Here is a 21,513-nt window from a genome sequence, read left to right as displayed (position 1 = left end):
GGGGAAACAAATGCTCAGAAAGAACGGTTTATCTATTTGTTCCAGGTCACATAATTAATTGGTGGCAGTACACTGGGGCTAGAAGGGCATCCCAACAATCTGTGTCCATAAAATGTTATTAAAAAACCATCAGTGTAATTTTCCTACTTAGTCATAACGGTCTAAAGTAAAATTTACATTTACTTTTATGATCCAAGGAACACTTTGATGCCTTAATGTAAGCTGAGATAAAGATTACATTCCTCAGAAAAATTTTATTTATCTGTACTGTTTAAGAGTTGAAACTACAAATGGCATTTCTTTTCTTTTTTTTTTTGAACATCTTTATTGGAGTATAATTGCTTTACAATGTTGTGTTAGTTTCTGCTGTATAACAGAGTGAATCCGCTGTATGTATACATATATCCCCATATCCCCTCCCCCTTGCATCTCCCTCCCACCCTCCCTATTCCACCCATGGCATTTATTTTCATGTTTATCTTTTCCTTATCTCAAAGTTTTCACCACGCGTGGCTCATTGCCCTCCCCCCACTTCCCAACCCACAACTGAGACTGGGAAAGAAAATTACCATACAGCCAACTTTCTTTAATTTATGAACTGATTTTGTCCTCCTCAGGGTTTTGGGTATGGTTTGCTGAGTCTCTGTTGTAATTGGGACAGACATAGATTTTTACTTCCATGAATGTTTCTTGAGCTCTTAAGAGTTTAGAAAATATTGAATAATTTATAATCCCTTTAAAAAGTAGCCAGTTCAGAAGCATATTCTGTTGAACTTAACAACTCTGATGTATACCACAATACTCAAGAAGCTCTAACTACTTAAGATGATTCAGCTGCAAAGAAGGCGTTGCTTTTAGTGATCCTAACCATACAAAGATCAAAGAACTGAATCTGTCAAAAATGGGGTCTCTAAAATAATTAATCAACACATTTTATTAACTCTAATAGACCCAGGCAGCTCTCTGTCAAGTAAGTATTGGAGTGGCATCAAAACCTGGGCTAATGTGTGCTGTGGGTGGGATATGGACCCTTATCCAGTTTCTCAGCAGCAACATCCGTGGCCAGTACTGTGGGGAGATAGCGCCGTCTTCAGTTCCTAAGGGCACTGGGGTTTCTTGTAGTGCAGCCCAGACCTGAAATAGGTAATGGCTCTTCACTTAGTTCCACCTCGAAAATGAAAATGACTTCAAGAAACACTTGTGCTACAAATTACTCAGAATGAAGTATTGAATCCTTGGCTGTAGGTCTTTATTTTGAACGCTTTGCCTCACTGTATCAAAGAGTCACACTGTAGAGACCAAGAAAAATGAAAGAAAAGAAACTGTCCCAGAATTACACAGACAAATTGGAGGCAGTAATTCCCATAATGCCTGTAAATGCTAAGTTGAAATATTGTTGGAGGAACTTATGAAATGAGCTTAGCTTTTTTTTTTTTTTTTTGAGATCTGTGAGACATATTTAAAAGGGCTAGATGGGGAAAGTTGCATAATATTGTTTTCCCAAAAGAAAACAATTCTTTTTTATAAACCTTTAGAAAAAAGGGGAACCTCAACGCCAGAGAATAGGCTTATTTGCATTACCCTTATCTCTTGAATTTAGCTCTTCTTGTTTCCTTTTCATTTCATTAGAACTTAACATATCTCTTCTTTTGAAAACACAAAAGGCTTTATTTTAGAAAATATTTTACATAAAATGATAACCTCTGTGTGAGCATTTCTAATTGTGTTCATCCCTTCCTCTACCTCAAATAAAAATACATTAAAAATGGATGAAATACAAATGCCTGTAATTATCTTTCCATTTTGTCAGCATGCACGTATGTATGCCTAGGGGAAGAAGAAAATTTTGTGCTTAATGGAGAGATGTAATAATGAAAGTGAAATCTTACAAGCCTTCTGCTTCAACCAAAAACAAAAAACAAATGAACAAAAAACATAAAGTGTTGGTTGGGACTTTAAATGAATACCAATCCTCATTTAATCCCTATTTAAATGAGTACCAGTTCTTAACTTGCCATGAGGTATTTCTCCTGCAGAAATGTTTCACTTCAAAAGAAACTCAAGTAAAATTTGCTTTTAGAAAATTTAATGCAGGGATTTAAACTCTTCGAGTAGCTACACCAATGGGTTATGAAGGTGTCCCCATGACAGCAGGTTGACAGCCTAGGAATCAGGATAAATGCTTTAGATCCCAGTGAAAGACAGGAGCTGTTGATAGGGGTGACCTCTGACGACAAGTCATCTTACTATAAACAGAAAGGCGTGGAAAGCCATTGGTCAGAGCCAAGAGTGTTTACTCTCCTGGTCTCCTCCTAGTTAACCTAAATAACTGCACTGCTTCTAGAGCCTGCAGGTTCACGGCAGAGCAAGGTGTTTTTAAGGCTACCTGGATGTTGGTTTGAGACTATAAACCGTGCAGACTGTTCTGTAATCCTTGAACCGGGTTTCATCCTACTCACACTGGAGAGTGGAATTTATTGGCTGTTGAACTTCACACGTACACACAAAACTTCCTTCCAAATAAAACTGGAATTAGTTTCAGGTTTTTGGACTTTGAATGAGGTAAGTTGTATTTAGCTTCTGATTGAGGCATTATAATTATTGTGTTATGTAGAAAGTCATTTAAGTATAAGCAGTTCTATCTCAGAGAAAAATATTAGGTAAAATAAGTTTGGATTTTTCTCAGTTTTAGCACAGGATGAGAGAAGAAATATGTACATAAAAATTGAGTGAGTAGGTCATTACAGAGAAAATCCCTGGTCTGCCCATGCTGAAACTTTTAAATACATTTTGTCTTTACTTCATAAAATTCAACCTCTGTAATTACCTTATGTTAATGCTGGGAGAAATGCAGGTGATACATTAATTGATAATTAATAGATTAGCTTTCATTAGAAAATTTTAATAGTTGACTTTGAGGGGTCTTCCCTTATAATAAGGTGCATGCTGCAGGGTTTTAACAATTAATACCAGCCATTTAAATGAAAGGCTTTTTTTCTGGATAACTTTTATTTTGAAATTCTGTGCCGAATTTGGATTTTTCATTAGATTTCAAATGTAGTCATCACAATGATGTGTTTTATATTTTTTGTGAGAACAAATATTTCCTTCTATTTATGGAACTTTATTTTCTTTTTCCTAAAACTATGATTGTAAGTTTAATTTTAACTTCTTCACGATACCTTAAGCTTCCAGTTGGTTTTTACCTTCATTTGGAGGTGCACTTGAGCACGTGCTTTGATTTAAAACCTTGATGTGGAAGCCTTTGGAATGCTTTGGTTTAAATTACTTAAACATATTTTTTGATCTTTGAATCTCTTTTTATCTTTGAACGAAGAAAGAGTGTGAATTGGTGTTTTGCTGCATCAAGGAGCTAAGCTGTGGGTGAATTGTCACAATAATTACAGTATCTTAAAGATTTCTTTCATTCAAGACAACTGAGGAAAACTTTGCTCTGTTGGTACTGTTTTATTATTCTTGTGAGAAAGACATGATTCTGGAGGAGAAAATGTCTTCTAATTCGAAGTGTCTGATTTACTGCCAGCGTTAGATTGTTTAGGGGACCTGTTTGAAGAAGAGGATGAATTATCACAGCCAATAAGTTTTCCAGTTTGGTTTTCAGGGTCTACTGACCATCAGTCAGCGCTAGCCAGTTTCCTGCTCCTTTCCTTAGCTGCAGTTACTGTTTTCTGGAATCCTGTGTAATTGAATAATGATGTTGCACTACCTTATTTTTGCTTTTTGCCTGTTTGTTTGTTCTTTCACCCAACCTTTCCTAAACTAGTAAAATACTACTTATCAAAATAGCAACAAAAGCAAATACTAATAATCATATAATGTGTTGTTATAACTTCTTAGGGAGAGGGAGAGAGGGAGGGAGAGAGGAAGAGAGAGAGAAAGAAAGCGAGAGAGAGGCCAATTTTTAAAATCTCTACTTTGATTTCTCTCTTTCCTCCTCCAAGTTCTTTATGAGTTACTGTTGTTAGAATTTTTGAAACTGTACGATCTGACTTTTTGAACTCAGCCACCCGCAGAAGGAAGGTCGTTGTGTGTGTCAGGGGCAGTCTCACATTTTGCTTTGGGGAAATACTATAAGCCAATTTCGAAGGTAATGCAGCTGTTGAAGAAATACAAAAGCCAGATGACTTCATAAGTGTGTAGTGAGGAAACCACGATAAATTGTCCTTAGAACCCGCTCTCAGAAAGCCGTTTTAATTGAGGTCAAAGAGGAAGAAATTGTAAGTATATCTCAATTATTTATTAGGTTTACCTAGAATGAGACCTTCACGACAGATAAACCTAATTTATAGTTCCTTTACGCTTTAACCCTTGAGTTTAACCACTGTGGGGGTCTACTTTACATTGAGACTGCAGAGGGTACTTCATTCTTTATGACAGACAAATATTTAGGGTCACAGAAATTTTGAAATTACCTGACTAAATTTCACTTCCATCTGAAGAATCAACTTGTACATTTTAAAAGGCTTGCAATAAATTGCTTCATTTTTACCTGGAGTTACACAGTTAATGGAGCTGTTTTTTCTGACCACAAATTTGTATGTGCGAAATATGTTTCACATGGAACTATTTTGTCTTTTGCCCTTAGCTTACAGGTAATTCAAAATGTTACTTTGATAGAAAATCTACTCAATCTACTCAAAACATAATTCGTGTTTTTTTAGTGTGTAAATTATGCCACAGACTCTGTGTTTTATTAACTCTGCTAATGAAGAATTTCATTTTAGGATTAAAACCTGAGGAAAGGTGATTTATAAGCTTCTTACAACAATGGTTATGCAAGATGGATTTCATATAAAACTACTTTAGAATAGATTTTGAAACTCAAAATGTTGCTAGAATATCATTTAAAAATCAAATTAAAATGCAGTATGCTACAAATACATTTTTGCTTATTAGGTATAGTTTAATTTTAAAAATAAAGAACATGATGCCAGAACCCCAGGATTTTCTCTTTAAAAGTTGCTATTTTAATGGAAGATCAACAATTTAAAATTTACAAAATTTGAAAATATAGCTGTCCATTTATACTTCTTTTATCAACATGCTGTGCCAGAAATATTTATATCATATGTAAATTCATATTCAGATCAATCTACAGGTATATGTTGTTCAATTTAAAATTGTCTTTAACATTTTATTGTTTACATTCTACCTGTCAATTTGTTTTTAAAGTTAAAGACTTTCTCAGTTTTCCTTACTAGTTATTGTGATACCTTTGGGCACATTAGGAGAGTTTTCAAATATTCATTGAAAATATTTTTTAAAGTTTACATATATGTATTCAAACCTAAGAGAGGTTTTAACAGAAACTTTTACTAAAATTCAACAATTATGTATTAATAAACCAGATTATCTCTATATTGATTATTGTTCAAATTGAAAAGGTTAGTTATCAATTGTACCTAGTATACAAATGATATCAGGTGCTCTAGAATATGTTGCACAATGACTGATATTTATACTTTAAAACAAATGATAGCTAGTCTACGCCTGTGGCCAAATTCTTTTGAAGTTTCATGATTAAGATGAGCTGAATTAGTTAAGTGGTAGAGGGCTGTGTAGTCTAGGGGCCAGTTGTGCTTGGCAGGTCATGATAAATGGGGAAGTTTTTCTTAACCTTGTGGCCAAAACATTCCAATATCTTAAAAAGGAAAAAGAAAACAAAGATATAAAAAACGTTGTCAAAAACATTAGCAAGGGCTTCCCTGGTGGCGCAGTGGATGAGAATCCGCCTGCCAATGCAGGGGACACGGGTTCGAGCCCTGGTCTGGGAAGATCCCACATGCCACGGAGCAACTAAACCCGTGAGCCACAATTACTGAGCCTGCGCGTCTGGAGCCCGTGCTCCGCAACAAGAGAGGCCGCGACAGTGAGAGGCCCACGCACCGCGATGAAGAGTGACCCCCACTCGCCGCAACTGGAGAAAGCCCTCGCACAGAAACAAAGACCCAACACAGCCAAAAATAAATAAATACATTAAAAAAAAAAAAAAAAAAAACATTAGCAAGATGTCTCTATTTAGGGGAATAGGATCAATTCTTAAGATTATTTTTAAAGTGTTGTTTGTGTGAATTCATAAATCTGCACTTGAATGGAAGGAAATCTAAAGCTAAAGATTTTCATATTTAACCCTGGTGGATTTATTCTTTCCTCGTTCAGTGAGAACGTGTACAGTAGAGTCAGCAATCTGAATTTAACTGCAATGGATTCTACCAAGTCAACATTATGCTCATTAAGTATTTAGTTCTTAGTTTAGAATTGCACATTCCATTTTCCTTTTTGTTGTTTTAATATTATCTATCTTGTGACACCCAGAATTGCAAAGATACATGTTCAAAAGTATAAAGAGACCTATACATACATAGGTAGCTATCTCTTATAGTTTATAGTGCACATTTGTGAGAAAAAAAATCATTTTAACACTTATCTGTCATATTTATACCGAGTATCATGGCAATCTAGTCTCGTTTCCAGGCTTAAGAGGGGACCAACTTTCATATGAACTGTAACATGATATGTTAAGGCATCTTATGGTTCCTTTTGTGGTATTTTAAGTACTGTATTACTTTTGATATAGTCCCTGGTGGGTAGTAATGAAAAAACATACTGTTAGAAAGAGTTTGAAATTTTCCTGAATACTTTATACAGTATATATGGAGTTTATGGCAGGTGACAAAAGACTATGGCATAACTAAGGAGAAAATGTACTCCAGAATTTTAAAAGCTCATGTGGCTTGACATTTGATTTAATACATATATACTGTACGTGAATAATTATGCTTTGTTTCCCTGAGTCGTTACTAAGTTGCTTTTTAAATATTTTCAACCTTGCAATGAACTCTCAAATAATTTGAACCCTATTGTGACAGTTGTAGTTGATGAAGAGTTATAGCCTATAGGATTTTTTACCTTTAAAACATAATTCCTCCCCAGAGTGTAATTTTATATAACCTCCCTCCCCCAAACCTGGGTCCTGGAAGGCTCCTGCATTAAAGGCCAGAAATCAAGTAAGATCTTGCCATGACAGTCCAATACTAGAGGGGTAGAATAATTTCCACTTCAGGTTTTCGGTTGTGGGTTTGTTTTTATTAACCCTCTAATCCTACTATTATGAGCGTCTTATGTGTTTTTTTTTTTTTGTTTACAGTTGCAGTTAATAACAGAATATTCAATTGTATCTTTATACTTTGTCCATGAATAGCAGTTAAAGAAGGGTTATGGCAATATTCCTTTGGACCGAAGTAGATGCAGTAGAGTTCTCGTGCACTTTTATAATAAGTAAGTGGTACCTTGGGCTTTTGGAAACCTATACTTGGTGTTGCAGGGAGAAGCTCGAGTAAGCAATGATAAAAACATCAAAGAGGGATATAATAAGAAAAGGGAGGAGTAAAGAAACTTCCCTGACTCCATGAAAAGAATTTCAGAAATGTGTGAATTATAGAGCCACAAGATTTTTTTTTCTAAGGAAGAATGACACATTATAACAATAGTTCTATTAGATTATTTAGTAATTAGATTTTCACAAAGTCTGTCTCCAAAACTTTAATTTTTTGACAACTATTTGGCAAAATGGTATTTTATTTTTTTGAAAAACCTCTCAAATTTGTATGAGCATATTAAAACAGAGATATCTTTTTTTTTAAACATCTTTATTGAAGTATAATTGCTTTACAATGGTGTGTTAGTTTCTGCTTTATAACAAAGTGAATCAGTTATACATATACGTATGTTCCCATACAGAGATATCTTTTTTAAAACTCTGTGTGACGACCTTTGTGTTCCAAAGATACTTTTTTCATGCACTGAGTTTTTAGAAGTCAAGAACTGAATTGTAACATACCTAAAAAATGTAAAATAAGTCTCGTTGAGAAATGTGGAGACCTTTTCATAGAAGCCAGTTTAGATAGTGTAAATTTGTATGGAAGAATAGCAGAATAGCAATTCTATGCTGATCTTCTCAACATAAATTATATTTACTTGGCTGCACAAATAATCATAGTTATCACATTAAAGGGTACCTCCTGTGGTAAATTCTAAAGTGGTATTAACTTGCAAATATTATATTTAGAAAGTGAACATATATTTTCTTTCACTACTCTAAGTAAATAAACATTAGAATAACTTTCGGCAAAAGCCTCTATTGCAAAAAATACATGTTTACTTGAGTATGCCAAGTGTTATTATTTTGACTCAATTTTAAAATTAATTCATATACCTACTTTTATATTTTCTTAGTTATATTACTGTGTGCTTTCTGAAGTAAAATAGAAGGGGACATCATTTAATTCATATTTATTTAATGCTGTTAATTAGAGAACAGGATGTTCAGGGGGAAGCACATCAAACTCTGAGCTTGGTTCAACTAATTGAAAAATTAAATGTGTTAAAAAGGTCATCTAATGGAGATGTAGGAATTGAGAGGATAATTTACATTTCTAGAATAAAGCTGGAATAATTATAAGGAAAACTTTTAAATTCCGTTAACATAATTTAAAATTCAAATATGACCAAATTCTAAGTATTAGAAAATATGAAAAAAATGGCACATAACAATCTATACCTCTGTCTCTTTTTTATTACTAAATTAGAACCTAATGGTAACTAAAGTTAGGTACCATTCTGCTTTATCAGCAATTATTTATAATAATTTATCTAACCCAGTCATAAAATACATTTTATAAAGTGTGTACTAATACAAGACTCTAGGCATTGATACACTACAGTATTTGTATAAATATTATTTACCGAGTCATGCACATTTTGTACTATTCACACTTGAAATATAATCAAAGCTGACAATTATTGTTAACATTAATTCTGTATCACTTTCTGTATTCCAAAGAGTATTGCATGCAATAACCTACAATATAATTTGTATTGGAGGAACGAACTTTATTTTTATATCTATATTTTATCCATTGTTTTCCTTAAACAGTAATGCATTCAAATCTATTTTTTATTAGATTCTCTACAGAGTTCAGTGAAGAAATAAAAATTGTCTTACATACCACCCACAAAAATATGTATAAGTTATTCATTACATCAGCAAATTTTCATTTATAAAGTTTTTATCTTGGATTTATAGTTTCAGAATTGATCTTTTATTAACACTGTATAGTACGTTCTAAGGCCTAATCGTTAAAGTTCACTTCAAAACAAAATAAAGTTACGAAAGAGGTCTTTTTAAAATGTCTTCTTCCATTATTCCATCCTTTACGTTTTTTATTTATTTATTTTGGCTGATTTGGGTCTTCGTTGCTGCATGCGGGCTTTTCTCTCGTTGCAGCGAGCAGGTGCTACTCTTTGTTGCAGTGCGCAGGCTTCTCATTGCAGTGGCTTCTCTTGTTGCAGAGCACGGGCTCTAGGCACGCGGGTTTCAGTAGTTGTGGCACGTGGGCTCAGTAGTTGTGGCTCACAGGCTCTAGAGCACAGGCTCAGTAGTTGTGGTGAACGGGCTTAGTTGCTCTGCAGCATGTGGGATCTTCCCGGACCAGGGCTTGAACCCATGTCCCCTGCATTGGCAGGCGGACTCTTAGCCACTGCGCCACCAGGGAAGTCCTACATTTTTTTATTATTGTTAATGTTTCAGGATTTATAAACAGCAAGATTAAGTACAAAATAATTGGGATAATTGGTTCCAGCTTTTTTAGAAGATGGTGGATGGGATAAAAGAAACTGGTTTTTCTTTGCAATTTTTTTTACAAGTTAATTCTGTTTTCCCTCAAAAGACTGTAAGCCTCTCAAAGTACCTAGTGTTATAAAATGTGAAAAATTTTAAGTTGATTTTTATACTTGAATATAATTGTCATAATGCAAAACATTCTAGAGATTATATTTTATACATATATTTTCCAGACATTGGAAATATTCATTATTCTCAATACCAGATCCCACATTCTTTATAATTGTTTAAATAGTACAATTTATATTACTCATGCACATAACAGCCTAAAAAATTTGAAGAGTGAATGGTTTTGTGAAATAAGAACATCAGATTTTTATAAGTGGCTAGCTAATGTAATATTGTTGACCAGTCTTTTCTAACCCCTTATTCTGCTTCATTTTCTCTTGGCAATCGTTGCTGCTGACTTTATATTCATTGCTTATCTGCTTACATTTTTATTTTATAGCTCCTCCACTAGAATGCATGATCCATGCAGGCAGGTTTTTGTTCGTCTAAGTCAGCGCTGTTAACAGAAATACAGTCCAAGCCACTTGTGATCTTAGCTTTGTTAGACAAGTAAAAAGAAGTGATTATAACCCAGTACACCTAAATATCATTTTATTTATGAGTATAAAAAATATTGAGATATTTTCCCTTTTTTGCATACTAAGTCTTTGAAATCCCATGTGCCTTTTACATTTCCAGCACATCTCAGTTTAGACTTAACCACATTTCAAGTTCTAAATAGCCACAGTGTGGCTAGTGGCTACTTTGCTGGACTGTTCGGGTCTAGTTCATCGCCGTGCCTAGAAGGGTGCTTCGTATACCCCAAGGCATTCAGTAAAGCCTTGTTGAACGAGTGGATCCTGATACCTCAGGCATATGACAACAGCAAAGGCAACAAAATGGACGTTGTTTTGTGCATTAGACCATCTTTGCACTTGTTAGGGTGTTGGTGGTGATGGCAGGCACTAGAGGTATTTGGATAATTTCTTCAAAACTCCATTTCACTTTGCTGATGGACTTTACATGTTACTAGTGCTTGGTTAAAAAAAAAAGGTTACTTCAGTAGTCTAATTTAAAAGGTTTATTTGATGGTTAATATATTGCAAGAAGTAACTAGTAGCATCAAAAATTGTTCCACAGAATGTTAGTTTCAACTCTTAATTTTAAAACAACCTGATAAAAGCAACTGGCAAATCTAGCATCGGAGAGAAAGGCTTGCTGTGGAGCATTCAGTTCTAATTCTGTCCCTGTTAGTGCTAGCTGTGCAACATTGCCAAGTTGTTTAAGGCTCTCTGAGCCTTGGTTTTCTCATTTGTAGAAGGAGGATTTCATCCATCACTCCCGTCTTCATAGATGAAGTGATATTACATATATATAGTCCAGTACAATGAGTGGAAAAGAATACTTAATAAATGGCAGCAATTATCATTATTATATATATTAAAAATTGAACTTTTAAATATTAAGGTGTTTTGATCTTCATTTTAAAAAGATTAGTTTATATGTTTATGAATTTTAGATTTTTAACATTTACTCATTAAAATGCCCTCAGAGATCAGGATTTAAAATTTACTACATAATTGCTTGCAGATTAATCTTTCTAGTTCTCAGCATCATCGTCTGTGAATTGGGATAAAAAGTAGTATCTACCTAAGCATGTGCCTGGCATATGATAAACACTCCAATATTTTAGCTGTTGTTCATTCATTCAAAAATTTCAGTGTTTGATGTTTGTATCTTCATTACATACTAATAGTTATTTTCTTGAAATAAACTCAATTCTTTTTCATCTTGCTCTGATTTTTGCATGTACTTTTATAACATTAAGTAGGGTTAAAATTCACATTTTTGCCACCAATTAAATGCATTTAACATTACTTGTCTTTTTTCTCTTGGCATATTTTTGGCTCATTTCCTTGTGTGTCTTATGAAAACTAAGATTTGGATTTAAATTATGGGCATGAAATTCTGCCTCGTTTCTTGGCCTGCTTGTTTGAGCTTTACTCAAAACAAATTCAAAACTAAATTAGCGGTCATTAAAGACAAAATTCTACGTATTTTGTAAGAATAGTCTTCCTGTAATAGTGTGTATATTTCAGCAGTCACTGTTTAATGAAGTATTGATCTCTCAAATGGGACAGTGTGTTTAAATTTAGGTAAAACTGTCCATTTGGCTTCTAATTCTGTGATCAAGACACTGTGAACATACAAGTTTCTTTATTTAAAATTTTTATTTATTATTTTTTATTGTAGTAGAGTTGATTTACAATGGTGTGCCGATCTCTACTGTACAGCAAAGTGACTCATTTATACACATATACATTTTTTTATATTCTCATCCAGTATGGTTTATCACAGGATATTGAATATAGTTCCCTGTGCTATACAGTAGGACCTTGTTGGTTATCCATTCTAAATGTAATAGTTTGCATCTACTAACCCCAAACTCCCAGTCCATCCCATTCCCTCCCCCCACCCCCTTGGCAACCACACGTCTGTTCTCTATGTCTATGAGTTTGTTTCTGTTTTGTAGATAGGTTCATTTGTGCCATATTTTAGTGATATAAGTGATATCATATGGTATTTGTCTTTCTTTCTGACTCACTTCACTAAGTATGATAATCTCTAGTTGCATCTATGTTGCTGCAAATGGCATTATTTCATTCTTTTTTATGGCTGAGTAGTATTCCATTGTGTGTGTGCATGCGTGTTTGTGTGTGTATACACACACCACATCTTCCTTATCCATTCATCTGTCAATGGGATAAGTTGTTTCCATGTTTTGGCTATTGTGAACAGTGCTACTATGAACATAGGGGTGCATGTATCTTTCTGAATTATAGTTTCATCTGGGTATATTCCCAGGAGTGGGATTGCTGGATCATATGGTAATTCTATTTTTAGTTTTCTGCGGAACCTCCATACTGTTTTCCATAGTGACTGTACCAACTTACATTCTCACCAACCGTGTAAAAGGGTTTTCTTTTCTCCACACCCTCTCCAGCATTTGTTATCTGTAGACTTTTTTAATGATGGCCATTCTGACTGGTGTGAGGTAGTACCTCATTGTAGCTTTGATTTGCATTTCTCTAATAATTAGTGATGTTGAGCATCTTTTCATGTGCCTACTGGCCATCTGTATGTCTTCTTTGGAGAAATGTCTATTAAGGTCTTCTGCCCATTTTTCGATTGGGCTGTTTGTTTTTTTGTTGTTGAGTTGTATGAGCTGTTTGTATATTTTGGAGATTAAGCCCTTGTCTCTCACATCATTTGCAAATATTTTCTCCCATTCTATAGGTTGTCTTTTCATCAGGTAGGATAATTCTTACCTGTTCTCCTTTTTGGAAGGCAGAATAGAACATGATGATTGGAGCTTGCATGACTCGTGATTAACATCTCTGCATAATCAGGACTTGCAAAACAAGTTTCTTAATGACCATCTAAATTTTCTCCATCAATTCAGAGGAAAGATAGGGTTTTGAAGTATTTTAAAGAAGTCATAAGTTAACTTTTTTTTTTTGATCTTTGGTATTACCAAAGTTTTTTCAAGGACAGATTAAAAGGTCAGATCATATTCTACTTTATACTTTGTTTCAATCAATAACAATATTCTGTCAATTCTGTCTTAGAAGTATCTATCAGAAACATCCTCTCAACTCTCCCCATGGCTCCTGTCTTAATTCAGGTCTTCACCATCTCTCACCGATGGATTGAATGATTCACTTAGTGAACTAGTATTTGGGAACTCTCTTAATCCATTTGGGCTGCTATAACAAAATACTACAGGTAGTTTACAAACAACCAAAATTTATTTCTTGCCATTCTGGAGGCTGGGAAGTGCAAGATGGAGGCTCCAGCATGGTTGTATGTGGTGAGAGCCCACCTCCTGGTTCAGAGCCAGTGACTTTTTCTGTGTCCTCACGTGGTAGAAGGGCTAGGGAGCTCTGTGGGTCTCATTCGTAAGAGCATTAATCCCATTTGTAGAGCCTTCATTTTCATGATCTAAGCACCTCCCAAAGGCCCCACTTCCTAATTCTGGGGGTTGAGGATTGTACATATGAATTCTGAAGGGGTACAAACATTCAGACCATAGCAAGGAGCATCTATTCAAGGCTAGGGATTAGTGATATACAAGATCAATGCCATGTCTTCTTTCATGGAATGTATACTTTCTCTCTTGCTGCATTAGGCTCTTATCTGTCTCTCAGTCCTCAACCTGTCCCCTTCCACACTACCTCCTGCAGCATCTCTACCCAGTCTGTTTCTTAAAATCCTTCATTGGTCTTCATTGTCCAAAGATTAAATTCCAAATTCTTTACCATTTATAAGGTCTTCATAATATGGTTCCTCTGACAAACCCCATGATGTTGAAGTACCTACTTTTTTCTAGATTTCGTCTTTGAAGCCTATGTCCTTTAAGACTTAGCTCAGAAGTCACTTGCCTCTGAACAAGTAGATTGTCCTCTGGACATTGACCTCACTTGTATAGACCTCTCCTATAGTAGTCATGGTATCCTAAATATTATTCTTCCCTCATTCGACCATGAACAAATTAATAAAACCCCTAAAAAGAATTACTTTGAAGAATGCAAATTTCTAACAATATCTAAAAGAATATCTATATCTACTTCAATCTTTCATCATATTCTTATTAAGCATAAGCTATGAATCTGGGACTGTGCAAACTAGATAGTAAGTAATCAATAGATGTGTTCTCTGGCATTACAATTACTACTTTAAGAATAAATTAAAATAATAAGAACTTTCTGGTTAGTTATTTGGAGAAAGATGTTTTGTAAAGCCATTGGTATTAAAGATTTTTTAAAATCTTTGTTTTCTAAACCATAGAAAGCTTGTCTCATTCTGACTCTTGCTCGGAAGTATCTGTCTAGTTTGCTTGTGTGATCTGGAGCTTCTTTAGTCAGTCCCAAAGTCAAGCTATCATAGTCTTTCAGAAAGTGACATTCACTTTGAGGTGATTTCTACATATTCATTGGGCAGTTCATATAGTTTCTGGTGATGAATCATAGGAAAGAACCAGTGGGAAAGAAGGGTTTTATTATCATGTCCTTCCCTTTTAATTCTTATTTTTCTTGGGATTTTTAATAGACTTTTGTGGGTTTCATAGTGAATTTTATGCTTACATTTTAAGAAAAGTTTTCCTTTTCCCTTTTCTTTTTTTTTAAACTAATTACTCAAAAATATTTCTTCACCCTTCCATCTTTTGGTGCTAAGTTTCATATTAAGAGCATAGAAGATGTTACATAATAGGACAGAGATAATAATTTCTTTGCTAATCAGTTTTATTTTCATACTGTATGAATGTATGCACAGGATGCAAAAAAGAGTATAGTTAATCAAGCAAATACTTGATTTCCCCGTTTGTAAAATGTCTAGGCTTAGAACTGAAAGCAAAAACATGGATTTTTGAAAGTGTAAGGATCTTTTTTTTTGTATTTGTATTTTTAAGTCAGAAGAGGAAAGAGTTACCTTGTGAGCTGGAAAGACAATGCTGTATCTTTAACATTTAAAACTTACTCTTAAGTAATGCCGTTTGTATCACAGTTTACACTTATGTAGTATACTCACGGTGTATATTCAGTAGACTTATTCTCACTTCCAAGCTACATATTAGAAGTTAAAGTGCCTTGGATTCTGTAGGTCGCATGAATAGACCATGGCAATGTAAACACCCAGAGCGTATGACAATGGACTTGTTAATGTATACTGTTTACACTCCATATTAACTAAGGAATTTTTGAAACGGAATTTACTTTGCATATAATGTACCATTAAGACCATAATAATCAGACATAGTTATCTGTGCTTGAAGTTAAATTGTGAAAGGCAATGGATGTGTGCTTTACCTTATTTTAGAGGATGTATCACACTTTTTTGTCCAGAAATGGAGAGCATGTCCTAAAAGTAAAAGTTATTTTCATTCTTTACCTTTTGTGGGTTAAAAACCACAAAGTTGAAATACAGTCTGCAAAGTATACTCTAAATATATATGAGAAGTCTGTGAGCAATGCCGAAACTTAATTGATATGCTGAGAAATATATAAAACATACAGCCACTGGATTGAGAAAATGAAAATTAATATATGAATGTTTTAGCTAGCACTGTGCTTTGCCCCCAGAACCTGGTGTTTATTATTGTGCGCTTTAGTAGGAGACAGAAGCAATATCAACTGGAAAAACATTTCTTAGTGAATTGAGAGCAGTATGACTTTCCAGTTCCTAAGTGGGAAACCTGGTTCTTTGGTTTCTTTGTTCCCAGTTAAGCTAATCCCCAGCTATTTTAGCTGAACACTTTACATACTAATGGAGTCTAGGGAAGTGCCTTTGGCAGCTGTTCATAGGATAATAATGAAATACACTATTTAATACAGCATGCTACCGCTGTAAAATGTGGGGAGTATTTTATAGAGATCTTGGTGAGCAGAGCTGTAGCCACTTTAACAAGTGTGTGAACCTGAATGAGGAAGTTGTATTTTCATATGAGACTAACTAGTACTCTTTTCTTACAGGTAAAGAAAACGTGCACAGAATCAGATGTTCCAGAACCCCAGAATTCCAGGTACAGTAAAATAGAGGCCAAGACTTCACTAAGAAAAATTGCAATTTTGGAGAACTAATAAGACATTAGACTCCAGATACAACTGTGTTTTAAAACATTGAGTTGAAGAACTTATCTGTATGGAAATTACACATTAGACTGGCTAGGATGCCATTAATCATAATATTAATAAAAAGGACACTGATTGAAGTCAACTTTAAAGAACAATAGTGGGAACATCTCTAGGAACACTTGAAAATATATTCCCTTAGCATTCATTATTTTAAGTTCACCCTCATTTTTCTTTCTAATCTCTTCTTATAACGTATTCACATTTGAAATTTTGCCAGAAACTGAATGCCTCTTAAATCTGTGTTTACCAAAAATCTACCTTTTTTTTTTAATCAAACATTGCTAGATTTTGAGAATGCCGTCAAAGAGAAAAGATAAAAATTAACTTGGCATTCTCTTTATGGTTATATAGAGCTTGAAGAAATGATGAATTAAAGTGGTCAGGCCACTACATACAGGAATTTAGCCCCATTTAGTTGTTTATGGTTGGACCAGATGCCTAACAGACATTTTTAGGTCTATATGTTTTCACTGTTTTTATTTCAAAATTTTAAATGGGTAAGTAAAAGTATTTTAAATATCATAACAATAGTAAACGCATATCCTTCATATGATATAAATGATATAACTTAACTTCTTGCATTAAGAAATTTGTGTTTAACGATGAGATGGGTGTTAGTTTATTTTGTCCTACTTGCTGCAGCTTATGATGTATGTAGTGAGTCTCTTGGTATAGTAAAACAATACAGAGCTAGGTAAAATGTTAATGACCACCATATTTTCCTTTTGGAAAGCAAGTATATGTTATATACAGTCCATTCACAGTTTGAGTAAATCTTCCTTTGTTTTATGTAATATGATATTCTTATAATTAATTCCTATATATATTATAGTGAAATGATTGTGTGTGGTCTTTTCTTTTGGATCATCAAAAGTATATAATATGATATAGGATTTTTGACGTATGATCTTTGTCTTTTACGATTAGATATCAAAATAGAACCAAATAGTTTTAGCTTATTGGAGCTTTAGGAAATGGATGAACCATTACATTTTTCCTACAAAGCAAAGGAATTCCAGGATGCGTGGAGAGGGGAGACTCAAGCTCTATTCCTTGTGGACATTTCCTTCCTGACCATTTTGCTGACCTCTATGAGAAACCCACCTATGACTTATAGTTTAACTAATTAGATAATCTTTGCAAGTAGCTGGTCTTGAGGGTTAGTAGGGAAAACAGAACATATAATTATATTTTTTATTAATATTGTATATCAAAATGTTTTACTCTTTAGGCTGCTCAGGATTTTTGGACAGATAGTGTTGTGCTTGAACAAATTTTAAACAAGCAGAAAGCCACCAAAGTGATTCAGTGTTTTCAATTTATATCAATAAGTTAGAAAAGAAAGAGAGAATTCAGATCTCAATGTATCTAAACCTGGAATTAGATCATTCTCATTTATCTAGCAAATCCCAGCCCATATGGCCTTAAAAGTGCAATTTTATTTGTAAGGTAAATAACAGTTGTTTTTAAAAGATTGTTTTAAATATATTTTGTTATATATTATTATTATATAATAGAAACTAATTGGAAAGTGTCTTGACTTCTTGGAAACTACTAGTTGGTTGCCATGGATTAGCTGCTTCTAAAAGTTTCCTAATCTGCAATATATGGGTAAAATTAGGCAAATCAATTTCTAAGGATTCTAAAGCTTTGTGATATAAAAAACAAACACATAAAGCAACCTTGTTTATAAAAACCGGAGATGGAAAGGCCTTCAAGAAAACTTAGAATCATTTATTGATTCAGTGTTGCCCAGACATTTTGATAGTGTCTGGTCCCTTCTCCTAACTTCTGGGGCAAATGACAACCTCTACACCCTCATAGTGTCAGTAACAAAAAGAGGTGGCTATTCTTGGATTCTCTATTTATTCACAGATATTAGGTCTGGGAGTGGCAAAATAGCATTAAGTCAGTGCAGTGATGGAACACCAAGAAGAGAATAAAGATACGCTAAAGAACATCTTGCACAAAAAGGATACAATAACTTACTGAATAGTCAACGAATCAAGGGATGCCAAAATTAATAATTATTATATGCATGTACTGAGGTTCAGTTTTTATAAACAACCAGAAAAAACATGAAGATGCCTTTATTATAGATACTGGGCAGCATTACTTTAGCATATACATGTATGGGTACATTCTTTTTTGCTCATTAAGAACCACAAACATTCATGTATTCTCTCTCTCTCCCCCATGCCTCCCTCCTTCCCTCCCCTCTGTGTGTGTGTATATATGTGTGGGGGGGGGGGGTGCCGGGGAGAGAGAGAAAGAGAAAGAGAGTTAAGGCCTGGGGCTAGGTAATTCTATTCTAAACAAATCTATAGTAAAGAACTGAGCTCAAAATGAAATACGGTATCAGCATAAAATGCATGGGAGCTGGAGACCCACTGCCTTATAAAATGCTCCCTCACTTGGAAACTAAAGCTAATATCATTCATTTATTTAGCTAGCTTTATAGTATGTTGGTTTTGGATTTGAAAAGATTAGAATAAATGCAGATGGAAAGTGTTTTTACAGTAGGGAAGTAATTAAATTGGGCGTGGAAACTTTGCCAGGGAAATTTTTGGAGTGACATGTGTATCAGCGAATTCTTTGTCTTGCTTGGCCTTAATTCCTCTTTTGGAAAGAGATGCTTGGCCCGCAGATGTGACTGATAGATTAGAAAAAAGAGAATTTACAAACCCATAGAATATAAGGAAGGTAAAATATCTTCTTAGAAATAATATTATGTGTATATACTGAAAGTCAGACGTTAGGGACAGTATTCTCTCAGTTTCTTAAGACTGTATTGAACTTGATGTCATATGGAAAGGGATAGAATGTGCTTCATGGAAAAACTGACATTCCTTAAATGTACTTTTTTTTTTTTTTTAACTTTCCTCTGTGTCGTAACCATGTTGAGAATGTAGTGTTGTTGGCCTTTGTTCCTAAAACCCATGTTAACCTTCAAATGGGTACATGAGAAAACTAAAATTTATATTTCTCATGCTTTACCTTTCCCTCAACTTAAGTCTATTACTAGACAGACGATCTTAAAATGAAATCTGAGTTATCATTTTTATGTTGATTTTTTTCTATATTCATGGTGACTTTATTTGTGTAGATTTGTGTCTAACATGAGCCATCCCTGAAAATACATGGTTTTTGTTTAATTTAAAATAATAGATATCTCCTGGAGTGAAGTTAGAAGTTTCTATGAGTCTCACTTTTTTTCTTTAACTCTTCTACTTTTCATTTATGATATGAGGTGAGGAAATAATTTATCTCATTCTTTAATTGCATTCTTGGCAAATATCTTAGAGTGCCTATATGTTAAAATAGTCCCCATAATACCCGAATGATTTCTCTGGTAAACTTCTGTTTCTCTTTATTTTTTCCTCTTTGGGCCACTAACTAGTAGAGCATTTTCACCAAGAAGAGATCAAGAACTTAGAAAGGAGATAAAACTCAAATCAGACAGTTTTGTTATATACTTGTTTTGTTAATTAAGGAGTAAATGGAAATAAAAATTTTGGTGAAATTGAGCTCTGAAGTGGCTTCTGGGAATTATACCAGTTCTTTTCCTATTATTGCTCTGTCTCACTGTGGCTACAGTATTGCCAGCAGATTACAGTAAAGAGATCTAAAGGAGAATATGAAAATATATATATAGGAAGTACTTATGGTACATATGAGCTAAGATGAAGATGATAGTTTTTGCACATGGAGAATAAAAAAGATTCTGTGGGTAATGGTGAGGGTACCCTAGTCTATACTAACTACAATTATCAAGAGAAAGGCAGAACAAATCTCCAGCTTTTAAGGAAGCATTGGAATTAATCTCAGCTTAATATCATAATATTTAAGTGAACCTTAGGAAGTTTATCTATTCAATGTTTATGTGTAAAAGCTTAAAAAATGCAACTAATTCATCTTATGTAAATAGTTATGATATGACAGTGTTATATTTAAAGTATTAAGTTATACATGATTATTTTCTAGCAAAATAATTATTGCAATAATTCCAGAAGCCTGAAATGTTTATCTGTATATAATTGCCTGTCAAAAAATTAAATGCTATATTGTTTTTCATAGCAGTGAAAGCTGAGGGCCCCTTGGTGAAAACACACATTTTATTTCACTGTGTCAAATCAGAGGTCGATTTAGCCCAAAATTCTGTCTCCAAGAAGCATCAAAAATTATTAATACCAGGTTGCATTTCCTCCAGCCTGAAAATTTCAAGATGTAGTTCCAATAAACTTCGATCCTTTCAGTAACACAATCTAACTGTATAGTCCATGGAATTATTTAACCATTTCTTTGACTTAGTAATACATTATTGACTATCTTCAGATCCCGAGATTTTATTCTTGATCAATTTTTGCTTTCCTTCCATTTCATTTTTTTTTTTTCACATATAATCTCTGTTCACAACTCTTGGCGTAGCCCACCGTATCTAGAATGCTCTGGCCACTTCCTATTACTCTAGCCTCAGTGTCAATCAGCCTTCCCCTGTAAGAAGATGTGCATTTACAGATGCTGTGCTCCTCCCTCCACAGAGGCTGGACTGCTTCTTCCCCTCTTGCACTACCCTCCCCCTCCCAGCTTTGCTCACCTGCTGAATTTCAACTCATCCTTCAGATCTCTGCTCGGTACTTCTTCCTCAGAGCAGCCTTTGCTGCTTCTGGTCCCACCGTCATCAGGGCCTCATGGCCTTCTCCTTCACAGTTGCCTCGTTTGATTAATGCCTGCTTCACGCACTACACTATAAGCTCCACAAAGTGAGGGATCATCTCTGCTTTCTTTTGCTCCCCATTGTAACATTAGGATATAGCACAGGGCCTGGCACAAAGCAGGTCCTCAATACGTACCCGTTAAGTGAATGAATAACTTCCAAATACACAAATCCAGCTTGCAGTCTCTCCTGGAACTTCTCTTGTAACCACAAAGTCCTAATGTAACTTTATTAGGGATTTTTCTCGGCCATCTCAAACTCCCTTTGTATAGAATGATTACTTTCCATCCCCCAGGATCTTTTCTTTCCAGTAATAATTCTCTCAGTTGTCCTGCCTCAGAACTTCAGAATAATCCTTGACTTATTTCTCTCTTTCCTTTCCCAAATCCCGTTGGTCATCAAATTGTATTTAA

The 21,513-nt window shown here is 34.4% G+C and overlaps 1 protein-coding gene and 1 non-coding gene across 21 annotated transcripts in view; both read left to right on the top strand.

The window, feature by feature from the left end:
* EYA4 (EYA transcriptional coactivator and phosphatase 4) overlaps positions 1–21,513 on the top strand; it is a 293,920-nt gene that overhangs the window by 151,138 nt on the left and 121,269 nt on the right. For 19 of the 20 annotated variants that reach the window (XM_059941173.1, XM_059941171.1, XM_059941172.1 and 16 more), the window contains one exon: positions 16,222–16,271. In XM_059941173.1, the coding sequence (XP_059797156.1) occupies positions 16,222–16,271 (50 nt within the window). Of the gene's footprint in view, positions 1–2,325; positions 2,563–16,221; positions 16,272–21,513 lie in introns of those variants that run through there. The other variant, XM_059941183.1, reaches the window with a different exon arrangement.
* Positions 12,998–13,136, top strand: LOC132376491 (U8 small nucleolar RNA). The gene has a single exon (XR_009506327.1). It is a non-coding gene; the product is annotated as a U8 small nucleolar RNA (small nucleolar RNA).

This window comes from Balaenoptera ricei, chromosome 12 (genome assembly GCF_028023285.1).
Source record: "Balaenoptera ricei isolate mBalRic1 chromosome 12, mBalRic1.hap2, whole genome shotgun sequence".
Lineage (NCBI taxonomy): Eukaryota > Metazoa > Chordata > Mammalia > Artiodactyla > Balaenopteridae > Balaenoptera > Balaenoptera ricei.
The sequence above is the reverse complement of the archived record's forward strand: the minus strand, read 5'-3'. Positions and strand labels throughout refer to the sequence as shown.